Source organism: Anser brachyrhynchus (assembly GCF_964034855.1).
Source record: "Anser brachyrhynchus genome assembly, chromosome: 4".
Lineage (NCBI taxonomy): Eukaryota > Metazoa > Chordata > Aves > Anseriformes > Anatidae > Anser > Anser brachyrhynchus.
In genome coordinates, this window is record NC_137698.1 from 18,896,627 (window position 1) to 18,910,205 (window position 13,579).

The 13,579-nt window shown below is 38.2% G+C and overlaps 1 protein-coding gene across 7 annotated transcripts in view; it reads right to left on the minus strand.

The window, feature by feature from the left end:
• MTUS1 (microtubule associated scaffold protein 1) overlaps positions 1 to 13,579 on the minus strand; it is a 115,020-nt gene that overhangs the window by 54,491 nt on the left and 46,950 nt on the right. For all 7 annotated transcript variants that reach the window (XM_080589579.1, XM_080589577.1, XM_080589578.1 and 4 more), the window contains 3 exons: positions 11,668 to 11,802; positions 9,524 to 9,628; positions 8,199 to 8,246 (listed from right to left, as the gene is read on the minus strand). In XM_080589579.1, coding sequence (XP_080445705.1) covers positions 8,199 to 8,246; positions 9,524 to 9,628; positions 11,668 to 11,802 — 288 coding nt within the window. The remainder of the gene's footprint in view (positions 1 to 8,198; positions 8,247 to 9,523; positions 9,629 to 11,667; positions 11,803 to 13,579) is intronic.

The window sequence follows — 13,579 nt, forward strand, 5'->3', positions numbered from 1 at the left end:
ACTGGCTCCACGTTAAAAGACAGCATGGGCAGTGCTGAGCAGATGGCTTTTACTGGCCTGCTTTAATTCAACAAGAACTGAGAGGCGATTGTCTATGCCATGAGAGAAGGAGGCCTCTGAGAGAAAAAGTGTCATCTGTGCCCCAGTTTTCGCTTCCAGAAAGTTACCACTCTCCCTAGCTTCCTGTGACCACCTTGCCCTAGCCAGTGCTCCAGCCTGAAAAGCTAATCTTCCTGCAGTGCCCCAGCCTGAAAAGCTGATCCTCCTGCAGGCAACAACACACGCTGCCGTGCTCCACACAGCTTGCAGCTCCGGGACATTTTAAGCTCAAATCCTCACCTGAAGGAAATAGCAACTCTCTTCCCACCTCAGAGCAGGAACTAAAATCCTAAATAATTTGGGCTTCTTCTAGAACATAGAAGCTTTTAAGCATTATAAATTCAGCAGCTTTTCAAACAGCAGGTGACGCTGGAGTGAACTTCCAAGCAAACAGCTACCGAAATCAGGCTAATCTGCGTCTCCTTCATGCAACAGTGGTGACATTTTTATCATCTGCCCTCTTTCAGAGTAGAGAAAGGCAACAAAACATCACAAGAATAATTTCATTTTTAACTTCTGACATAATGGAGCTGCAACTTATTTTCCATGTGTTAGATGTCCCTTACAAAACAGCATTTGTTAGACACCCTCAGACAAAATCCTACAGTGCTTCAAAGCAAAACTGCTTCTAGCCTACAGTGAAAAATGTCACTAATATTAGGACAACATGCCTTAAAATATGAAGCGTTACTGATCTATGCAGACTTACCAGAAAAAAAAACAAACAATTGCCTCTCTGCTAGGGACTTTGGCTGTTCAGCAACAGGCTAGGTGCATACATGAGCCTTGTAAACTGCAGCACCAAGGAACAGATTAAAAACAAGGGTTTTACTTAGGACAACAGCTTACAGATCTACCAATATTGGTTTATTCACACCATACTGGTTGATTCACACTGTGCAATTGCTCTTCACCTATGGCCTCACAACAACAATAACCAGTAACCAAGCAACTTCTGTTGAAAAGCAACACCGCAAATATGGATAATTTAGATGAATACACCTCCTAAGATATACTACTGATTTATCAATGTGCAAGTTCACTGAGCAAATGCAAGTCAGCTCATCACATGTGTTGCACTTCTCTTTTGTGGGCTTCACACATTCTTTGTAGCCCTGGGTGTGCAAATAAAGGTCAGAGTTTACAAGCTGTCTAGCCATCTTTGGTACAAAATCCAGAAGTTTCACATCTCTGGGACAGTTCTATGGTCTTCCAATGTTATGTCAACTTATTTCCTTAATAAGAGTCAATGACTGCAACATTGGCAGCTACTTTATCTGCTGAAAAAATATCTTAAAGAATTTGGGGAAAGAAAGGACTTAAAGAAAGCTAGAACGAACAGCACAGTTCCTCAGAGGACTTCAAAATAATAATAAAAAAGAGGAAGAGGACAAAAAGAGTCAGCTTTGGGCTACATCAGATACATCAAAATTAAGACTCCTATAAAGAACTCCAGTGCAATGACGCCTGGTCATTGGCAGTGTCCACTGAAAACACATAAAACAATGTCTATAATCTAAGGACCTCCAGAAAGTCAAAGAAGAAAAAAACTACTGAGATAATCCAAGAGAGATCCGTACCTATATTTAACTGGAGAGGGAAGGACACGAACATACTACCAAAAGAGCTAAGTTTTAGGGTGGCATTTCCAAGAAGGTGGTACAGTTTAGCATAGCATATAGCTATTCAGAGCTGGGAATAACAATACAAAACCAGTTTGCCACTGACCCTGATAGGCAGTCAAAGCTCTCCATTCTCTTCACAAAATAAAAACTTATTGTCCTCTTAATTACTGAAAAAAAAAACAGTATTTCAATATTTTAAAGCTAGTTCAGACAATAGTAATAAAAACCATCAGCTCTGGGCAATCCTAATGCTGTTGTGTATAATTTAGAGCCATTATGACAGACTTGCATGGTAGAAAATACTTGAACTCCATCTCCCAACACTGGGAAATTTCTTTAAGCACTGACTTGGACTCAGCTGATGCAACCTGTGGATGTCCGTTTCAGCTGCCCCCTCTATTCACGCAGAGGCTGACCTATTCAATATTTAAACAACTGTGAGAAAACTGCAGCTCTGTGCTCTTCTGTTGTATGGATTATTACTGTGAAACATCAAAATAAATACCGTGGAGGAGAACTACAGACATTCCTCCCAACATCAGAACAAACACCACAGAAGTGAACTACAAACATTCCCTCATCAGAAAGTCTGCTCACTTTGTGTCATCAAGAGTTTGGAATATGGCTGCCTTAAGCTAGACAGCAATTTTCTCACAGAAGTTTTGGAATTAAACAAACATATCTAACTTACAATTTAGAAAAATTGTCCTTGCTTAGAAGTGCTAACAGATGAAACAGATCTCTCATAGCAAGGAAGCCATTTGGTCTACACCACAGAAGGCCTTTAATGAAAGAATTCACATAGGTTTAGATTAATTCTAAACTTATTTATATAGAGGTAACAAAACTTTATAGGTGGTTCACATGTAATAGCTACGCCACTTGAGCAGTTTTGCTGTCTGTTTACAAGAACATTCTTTATTAGCTTGCAAGTATTCTAGGGCTAGATCACGAGACAATTGAGTCATTCAGATAGTCCTCATTGTTCACATGGATGGAAAACATCTAAAAAAAGACTACAGCAGGCTCTTTATTGCAGCTAGAAAGGCAACAAGTAGTCCAATGCACAGTACTAATATCTACAAAAGAGTTTAAGCTTGATCTTCTTGTTCCTTGTCAAGAGATAAAGGTGAAAGACCAATTTATATTATTCAAATCCTAGAACTTCAAATCTGTAAGATATTATCTATGATCATTAAACAAATACTAAATCTAAAGTTGTTGCTACTGCTTTATTCCATAGAGTTTACAAAACTGTTCAAGGTTTTCTGCAAAACTTCCAGGATGTTCTGTTGTAGAGAGGGATGACAACAAAAATAGACAAACCCAACTTACTTACAAAAGCTGAAGCTTTTAACACAAGAGACTGAAATTTCAGTTTCAACTCATCTGTACTGAAATTCCTGGTTGGAACTAGTCAGAGATGTTAGTTCTGCAATGTGGAAGATCTTGAGCAATACCATCCCTGCTCTGTCCAGTGTTAACAGGCACATAAACACTGTTTTTCCATACCCAGAGTGCTTTAAGTATTAGACAGTCTACCAGTTAAGAAATAATCTTCCTCCTGGTTTTAGCCTCACTGCAGAAGGTACCTAGTTTATCCACGTGCAGAAGAGGAAAGAACTTCCCAATGTTTAAGATATTTATGTATCAAAGTACTTCCTGGATTATTTTTAACGTAATTTACTTCCCATGCCCAGAGAACAGAATTAGGAGACACTGAAAGAAAGCTGAATTGATTCAACAACAGAAGTTTTACTTCATACAAAAATTCTAGACTACCACAGAATTATGTATTTTTTTAAATGCATACATGAAACTTAATTGCTGGCAGCACTGCAATAAAGTTGAGTTTGTTATAAACTCTCATATAGAGCTGTACAACATTCTCAGATTTTTTTTTATTTTTTATTTTTTGTCTTTTAAAGCAAGTTAAGACCTTTGGATTATTTTTATATATATATATATATATATATACACACACACACACACTCTCTTCTGCACTGGAGATCAATGTCACATTTAATAACCTTGTACCTGCAAAGTTAGGTACTCAACAACAACAACAACAAAAAGATCAATCTATATTTTCAAGCATCGTTATCAGCATTGTTTCTAATGTTATACAGATGGAAAATTGCATTGAAAGCAAACACTAAGATAAAGCCAAAGATGGCTGCTCAAAGTGCTGAGACAAGCGGTTTGCTCTGTCTTTTGCATGTTTTGCTCACCACTTTGTGACCTATGCTACAACTGCCACCAACAGCACTATTCTTCCTGACTTGTTTTTAACTCAGACAATTTCCCCAATCTTACTCTATGGTGCTCTATGACCAACCACATGAGCACTTGTGTTCACAAATGCATCAAGGTCTTTTTGAGTTTCCATGCAACTCTTTGCACAGTTTTTTCTACAAACTGCAAAAGCTTTTCTTCAAACAAAGAAAAAACAAAGACAAAAAACACACCACACCAAGAAAGCCCTTCTGACCAGAGAAGAAACAAAGGAGAAAGGTCTAATAAGCTGTTTGACAAGACAGTAGTGTCTCATCACTGTGTAACATGCCATTACCACACTGAAGACTACCAATAGCAAACTAGATGAAAACAGTCACTGAAGACCTAAGTATGTGACATTCATAACAATCTTCATCAGCTCTCAGGTGTAGTCCTCCCAATTTTTAAAGAAAATTTACGCATTTTCATATAGTATCACAACACATTTTAAAATCTTCAAGCTTTTGTTTTACTTGTGGGGTTGTTTTTTGTTGTTGCTGCTGTTGTTATAAAAGCACAGGCACAGTGTGACCTAGATTAATCCCTTGTTTTCCAGACACTGAAAGCTCAAGCATTTTGAAGCTAACTGATTCTACCAAGGAACCTACAGGATGAGAAGAAACAGATGTTTACCTTCTGTTTCCTCTGGGTTTCAACAGGGCATGAAAGGAAGAGGCGTTAAATAAATCCCCAGAAGTATCCCTCTATAAACTTTTGTTTGAACTAGAGCATTTTTTTAGTAAAAACATCCTATCCCACTGTAAAAATTTCAGTGAGAAGCCAGCAGGCACCTTTAACAGCCTGTTTCAAGAGACAGTATTGTGAGCTGTTACAACCATACCAGCACTATTACTTTTGCAATAAGCCATCTAACTGAAGTCATTTCCCCTCTTTGTTACATTTCTCACAGATTATTAAACTGAAACAAGCAACCTTTTAACCTCTTAAAGAGAGTAAGAAAACAGAATACTGTATTTCCCGATAGAGGATGTACGATTTTTGGATGAAGCTTCTTTGGTTTTCATGGCTTCTCTAGCCTTCTTTAACAACTGGTTGTAATGGATACTGGAAAGATATGACCTAAATCATACTATTCTTACCTGATAATATGCTATGGTATATCCAGAAACTGCCCCAGCTTTCCTGACAGCATTGCTGCACCACAAGCATAAGTATCCCCTGCTATCCGTACTATACCACATGTCCCTTTCAGAGTCACTGAACACCAGGATAAAGGTCCCCAATGAGAATTTGCATGCTTTGTACCTAAAGTAATAGCTTTACCTTTGGAACTGCCAAAACAGGTATTTGTTTCGTAAAAAAGGATCACTGTACTGTACCTTATCTTTAACCTTCAGCCAAGAAGGAGGACTAGCGATTTAAATATTCACTGTGTATATACACTGCACTGTAACATAATGCACAGGTGTTAGAGGTGGGTCACTTTCTACAGGGAGGCCAAAGAGAAATAAAGGAAAGAGCATTAACCAAAAGCATTTTAGAAGAAGTTCCTCATCTAGTTCAAAATTACACCTCATGAAAGATAACTGGTTTTCTCTTAATTACATTAAGACATTGCAGGAAGGATACAAGTACATTCTGACATGTAGTTAGCAAGTTAAGAAGTAATAAAACATATTTTGTGCAGTAAGTTAGTTTTTTTCTTAGCTGTAAAGACAGTGTTGTAACCAATAAGCCACAGAACTTGTAGAAATGCCTTGATCCACTGGAAGATCACCCATGAAAAATGCAGAGGTCAGAAAAAGAAGCCTTATGAATGTTTTAACATGAACAAGTAATGAACAGCTGCAAATATGTAAGTCTCTCCACTTCTGCAGACATACTAACAGTACACTCTGTCTCACTTTGTCAAGTGTATTCTGGTTTTAAGTCATTGCTTTAAGTGAATGGAAAATGGTTAGAGCAGAGTCAGAGAACAGATATCATATCATAGAAATGCCTGCTATTGTTTCATTCCTGAAGTGATGCTAGAAGCAACGTTAACTACTGAGCTAGACAATTAATGCATTAATAAGGTAATTCTCTCCCCCTCCCCCCAAGTCCCACTGCAAGAAGCTACATTTCTGACACTTCAGGCAGAACATATGTTCAAGAAATAGAAGTGAGGTACAACTGCCTCATTGAACAAGCCTAAAACTGTAGAATTAACTAACTAGTTAACAATGAAATAAGAGAATGAAAGCTTTAACTAGATACAATCATTAGAACAAAGCACTACTATAATATCAAGGCAACTAAGAGAAGAAGAAAATACTGAGCCCCATTCTACATGGTACCAGCTGGCATTACTGCAGTTCATTTCAAAAAAAGAAAAAAGATCATTTGTCTTTTCTTCAAGTTTAAGACATCGTACCAGAGAACATCCGAACAGCCAAACAATATTTTTATTGTATTGCTAAAAAACTACCCGCAAATGTGAAGATGAGAAAAAAAGAAGTCTTTCTTAAAACAGTGAATTACTCTATCAGAAAGCTTGCATGCGTAAATGGAACATTATACTAATGCTCTGTATAAGTTAAAAAGCTATTAACTCAGAAGCCTAACATACCACCCAGTTTTGGAAGCTGATTCAGTACAGGAAACAGGTTTCTTAAGGTTTCAAATACTGAAATGCAGGTATTCGACTGGCAAAAATAAGATCCTAAAGAATTTGTTAAACAATCACTCTAAGTGTTATGGCCAATTTGGAGTTATACCCACATTTTTATGGCAGCAAATATAATACTTCAAAGATACACAGCCACATTCTTTATTAGCTTGGAAAAGATGAATCACAAGATAGAAGGATGTTAGACTTGCAAAAAGGGTGGGGAAGCACTAAGTACTTTAATGCATGGAAAATACAGTGAGGGTGCCATTCCAGATTTAGAGAAAAAAATTCCATTTAAATTTCTAGTTTCTACTTCATTGCTTATCACAAATTTCCCTGACCCATCTAATTAAGACATTATGTTCCTAGCAGTATCACTCTACAATTTTATATAAAAGAACTGCATATATAAGCTCATGCAATACTGGCAGGTTACACCTAAACTAACATTAGTTCAGGCAAATATAAATTAAAACAACAGAGTAAGTGTTTTGTGCTACATCTTATACTTGTATAAGTGAAGACCTGATTTATGACAGCAAATCTCGAGCAAAGCACTCAGTCATGATTGATATGCAGACACTTGACACACAAAAGAGCAGGAGGCAAAGCATTGGACTCGCATTATGAGTGCAGGAAATTAAAAACATACTGCCACAGTACCCAAGTGACAGGTCAGAACTGTTTTACTCAGCAATTCCAGACTCAAATTCATAACATCTGGTTGGCTACAGCACTTCTTTCCAAAAGACATCTGCTATTCACTCAGGGGACACAGGGCTTCCCAGTGATCCTCAGTATCTTTCAGAGAGGGCTTTTCAGTAATTAAAAGCGGTTTTTAATTCAGCAAATATGTACTGATTCTTAGGAATCTAAATTAGACTTCCAACCCTCTTGAAAAAGACCTGGAAATTCCTGTGAATAGGAACCTCATCTGAAGACTCTTCTGTCTCCTGGCAGAGACAAACTAGCACCAGGTGCCCTGACTGGCATAAACAAGGAAAGCAAACCCAATGTGAAGTCCTTAAAAACACTGCCAAATTTTGGAACACCATCTGCCACAATCCGTTGCCATTCCTCCCTTGCCTTACACGCAGACACACAAACTAACAAGTTTGGATAATTTCATCTTCAAGTGTAGTCTACAGTGACAGAAATACAAAGACAGCTGACACTGAAAGGGTAGCTACCATGAACCTTCCAGAAAAACCTGTTATTCTGCATGACTCTTCTATTTATTTATTTTAAAGCCATAACACATGAGCTTTAATCATTACTTACCTCAGCGTGGCTAAACAGCAAAAACTACATCTAAGTTTCATTGCCATACTTCTTTTTGTTACTGTTAAAACGTCCTTATGCTTCACCGGAAAACAGATAGAACAGACTACCTACTCTAAGTGCTGGGTAACCTGAAGACAGCAACTAGAAAAAACAAGACTTCTCGAAACCAGAATCAATGAAAGTTCACAGAATTTCTGTTGCAAAGCTGTCCTTCCAAGAAAGGAAACAATGCAGTAATCTAACATATAAACCTAATTTAAGTTCCACTACAGAATATGTACAAATACTTTCAGAATACTCACCAGAACCAAAAGACGACAGGCTTTGGTGTCCATTTCTTCCAGGAGTACCTATGATGTTCAGAAAAGAAAGCAGAATTACACTTCAAGCCAGTGAAGGGGAGCAATTCTTTGGAGATTGTTTCCACATAACCTCCTGCAGTTTCAGTTACTTCCTTGTGATGGCTGATAGCATGTTTGACAGAAAGATTTGGCGTTATAAGGTTAATCTATCTGGAAAACGGATGATGAATTCCTATTAAGCCAAACAACTTTTCCATTACAATTATCACACTTCATTTAAGCCAGGTAGCACTGTTTCATTTTACTCATTCATATAGCATAGTAGAGTGATTAATAAGTAACTGAAGAAAAAAATATTATCCATACCAGTATCGTTTACTTTTTTTTCTCTCTTTTATTTTATTTTTTTTTTTAACAGCCATACACTTCAGTTGTTTTATTTGCACAGAGCAGCTATAAATAACAGCACTCTTAAATGTGGTACCAATCAAGTCAGATATAAATGAAAACACTGAGAAGGTTAATCTACCCTTACTGTATTGTTTCAGAGTCATGTGAAAGCCAATCTAAGAACCTCATCATTTTGAATGATATGAATTAAATGAAAGCACTTTTTGCTAGTTATAAGTGCAGAAGCAATGAGCAGAAGTTTATAGAAGGTCTGTTTACAACACCTATCAGACTGAGCTTTCTTCACACTATTTCTGAAGCGTGTGATATCGCAGCAGGTATATCAATAAAAAATGATTTGCTTTGTACCACAATTGTAATTGTTTCCCTTCACCTCAATCACGCAAATCAAACTTTGCTCCCAAACTGAAAATTCTGCGTTATGGAACTTTTCAGAGAAATCAGATCTATTCTTTTGATTCACTCTGGTAGTTAATTACGAATTTCAAGTAAAAATTAAAGATAAAGCAAACACCTAATACAGAAATGGAAAGTCAAGTACATGTTACCCTAAACAGCCAAAGCTGATCAGCAAGCTCTCACAAGCAAGCTTAAAAAAAAGCTTGGGAAAGCTAGTCTGAGATTCGTCTTGCAAGTACACAATCTTATAAGCAGGTTTCGGAAAAGCATTTAACTGATGTTATCAAGTGCACCAAGTCCTCACGGGATGCAAGTTTCAAGCAGACATGAAGTGTCCTGACTTTTACCCATGGATAAACAAGTATATAAGAAACACTTTGCAGAGCCAGTCTCCAATACTGTGAGCTACAGGTGAGGAGAGCAGATTATCTTAATTATTCTAAGAAGTTGTAGAGCATAGCCGCTCTTTTTCAAGACAGAGGGATTCAAGAACGTAAATGAAAAATTTACTTTACCCAACAGCTGATTGCCTCTAGCCTCGCTGAATTTCCTTGCTGTGTGCAATGGCCCGGGTGATTTTGTTATGCATTGGTTCAAGGAAGCAGACCTCGCCTTGGCTCCTAGAAGTAGAGGCTTAGATCAGGTTTAAAAGTACAGCTATGACGGTAAGTAAAGACATGCCGTCTACCATCACATATTTGCAGTTCAATACCAGATGCACAAGTCCACTTGTGCACCACAAATACAAAAAGAGACGTTATCTAGAAAATTTAGTTACATTTAAAAATTGTTTTTACCAGAACTCACCATGGAAGAAATAAAAGATAATTTCAATAAAGCTTGTAAGTAGAAGAAAACGTCAGTGAAGACTTCAACTTAGCACTAAGATCAAATTACCTAAGTCTCAGAACGGCAACGAATACAACTCAGGTACATAAAAGTTGGCTGAAAGTGACTTCTGGAGGCCAGCTAGCCAGCCTCCCACTCAGAGCAGGGTCACCACCAAGACAAGATCAGCTGGCCATGGCCAGCTGAGTCTTGAAAGCCTCCAGAAATGGAGGCTTTACGGCCTTGCTGGCAACCTGCTCTTGTACTATACAATCCTCCTCATAGTTTCCTTCCCCAAAGGGAGAGTCTTCCACTCCACAATTTATGATTATTTCTTATTGCTACATCATTTGGTACTCCTGAGAAGAGTTTGGCATCATCTTTACAACTGCTCTTTTCAAGAAATTGCAGACTGTGACAATACCTCTCCTTACTCTTCTTTTTGCCTGACTGAAGAAGCCTAACTCCTCCAAACTCTCCTCACAGCTCATGTGCTCTGAGACCCTATCTTCCCAAGTCTCTTGATTCCAAATAGTCTTCATGAAATGGGGAAGCCCCAAAACACAGAGCAGTCCAGGTGGAGCCTTCAGCAGTGCCAAGCTGAGGGAGAACACCAACTTCTTCTGGCCATACTGCTCCTGCAGGTGCTGAAGGCATGTTTCTAGCACCTAGCACTGAAGAGGTTGAACAATACATAATTGCATTGCAGATACTGGACCTGACAAAAAAAACATCAGCTTGTCAGGCAGCCATATAATTCTTGTTTGTTTCAGTGGTATACAGTTTCTGGCAGTGTCTGTTTCTTTTCATTGTTTACCATTTTAAAGCATGTCATTACAGCATGACATTTGGCCAGCTTAAAACTTAAGCCTAAAGCAGGAGCATAGTATTTAATTAGGTTTATCCAATTACAATAACCAGTTCACCACAAAGATGGTCAGAAGCAAGCTGATTATAACTAGGATTTAAGAGAGAGAGCGCACAAGCTTATTTATCTCCTCCCTTTACGTCTTCAATTTTGGTCAGAGAATGAGTTGTCAACTGCTGTTTGTGGCTTGACTTGGAAAAGCACTGAGCTGCTCTATCAGCCAACAAACAGCCACATTTAAACTAAGTTTCCTTTAGCATAAGATGAAGAAGCACAATTGCCTTTTCTCCACCACAAAAGAGAGCAAACGTCTAGTTCCCCTCTGTCAGTCAGAAGAATATCAAGAAAAAGCATCACAGAGAAATGAGTTTGTGTGAGCCTTCCCTTCGAATAGCGTGACAATGCCATCCAGGCAAGATATTTTATCCAGGAATACCTCACTTAAAGTGATAACCCCATCCATTTTCTGTTCCAAAAGGGGCAAAGATCATCTAAAGTCTGCATGATGAAAAGGACAACAATACGTTGAGGATAAAATCAAAGTATGTCTACCCTGCAGGTCAGCAGCAGCTACAGAGCCTGTGCCTGAGCTTTGTGACAGAAAAGAAAGCCACTAGGACAACATAGAACCCAAGTGATGACATGTACAACATAAAGTGCATTTAGTCTCCGTACCGTGCAAAACATAGACATATTGCTCCTGTGTAAGTCCATACCACAGTGCAGACCTTCTCTTTTGCCTTACATACCCAATCAATTACAATTCAAAGGACATTTTAGCCTTCTTATGAGATCTTACAAAACCTAAGGCCCCACTGGTGTGTTTTTACTTCCTCACAGCATCTGCCCAGCCCACTGCTTATTAAAATAAGCATTGCTTCAGTACACAGCCAAGTGCAAAAGGTAAGGTGCCACAACAGTGGTAACTTCAGTTTCACTCTAGTTACAAACAGATCCAGATACCTTTTGGAGTTGTTTTCAATGAGTGTAATCTAGGTCTTGGTACTGCTTTCAAAGAGACAGATCCAGAAGCACCATTGAAGCAGGCTGGTTTTGAAGGCATTTCTCCATTCTTGATGATGATCGTGGCACTTGTAGCTACAACACAGAATGACAGACAATTTGCTCTAGGCAGCATCTACCTTGTGGAAAATTAAATCATAAAGTAAGCCTGTTTTACTTGAGGCTAAAGTTACAAGAAACACAAGCTGGAATAAAAATATTATGAATGCTTCTGCTACAGTTGATCAGTCTGTACAGAAGATATCAGATTAGTCTCAAGATATTACAAACATTTCTTTGAACAGGACATACTGCTTTGAACTTTGCAAAAGAGGTGGGCATATGCAAAAGAATATTGATCAAGAAACACAAACAGAAGCCTAAGCATGCTGTATAAAGCAAATGCAGAATACATTTCAGTTTGAGTAAACCAAGAAAGAACATCAGCAGTATGTGAAGCCATTCTGGCCACAGAATCAATATTTAAAAAAACGAAAGTTAAATTAAAAACTCAGACAACTGTCTCAAGCAACATCTTTCCTTGTTTTCTCTCCTTTGTGTAAAGAGCTCTGTTTCAGTGATATCATGAATGCACCGCAAGCACTCCTGCCATCCTCCTTGTGGGGAACTAAAAATGGGTGAGCCCAACTCCATTCAGCAGCTGCCAAACAAATTTTAAGAAAGGTTCCTGTAGTCTGCATTTGTAAGAGTCACCTCCTCAGTGACAGCAAGCCTCAGATGATGACCCCCCCCAACACGTACTCCTCTCTCCAAAGAAGAGTTGAAGTTATACAGAAAAAAAAATCTCCCCACAAAAAGGGGCACGCGGAACCAAATAGGAAAAATAGGACAATAACCAATTTGTAACTCAGGTCAAAATCATGTTTCCAACTAAGAGGGCAGATGCTGCACAAGACATTTTATTCCATTTCAGAGGAACTTGGGAGAGGTTTGGTTTAGTGTCACAATGAAAACTTAGTTGAAAAAATAAAACTGAAACTTGGGGAGAGTCAATGCATTCTTTTAGTATTGCAGCAAAAAATATGAAAAGACTTCTGAAGTACTGATTGAGTATACTTTGGTTCAGCTACTCAAAAAATAGGTATATTGACAGATTAATAGCAAGAAGTTCACATCACATGTACCAGAGGATAAGCAAAAACTAACTCACGTTGGAATAGTTTGTCACACCATTGCTTTTTTCACAAGCCAGTTGGGAGCAGAAGGGGTGTGTGTTGAAAAAGGGGTTCATACAATACCACATTTTACCTCATATTTTAATGAGGCTGATTTTAAGGTAATAAGAACTACATATCTAAAAGTATTCATCAAAAGATGGAACACACAGCCTTGAGATTATTTAAATGTCAATTTAAATACACTAGCATAAACGGTATAATTAACTGCTTCAGAAAAGTGCTTCTTGGCCAGGAATCAGTACATCTACATCAGAAGGAAGGACAGAACTGCTTTTTCTTCCCCTTTGAGAAAGGGTCTCCCTCTGAAAGCACAGAAGCTAAACATTTGCAAAAGAAATTTATTTATACACCAGGAACAATTTGCATAATACATCAATGCTGCAGTTACTCTGGTAAGCTCTGACCCTGACCTACATCAGATGATTCAAACTAACTTGTTCTAGGAAAGCATCAGCTCTGAAACAGTCCTCAACTTTTCCTGTGAGTTTCTAAAAATCTAGGATTTTCGCTCAGAGTTCACTGCAAGCAGTTAAATACTGCCTACAAACCGCTGTGTTATTTTCCAATAAATCACAAGCATGCCATGGAAGTAACACTTTAGGGGTAAAAGCACTCCTGGTGCAGGACCACTTATGCACTGGTTGTTGTATTAGAAGCTCTGGAGTCACCTAAAA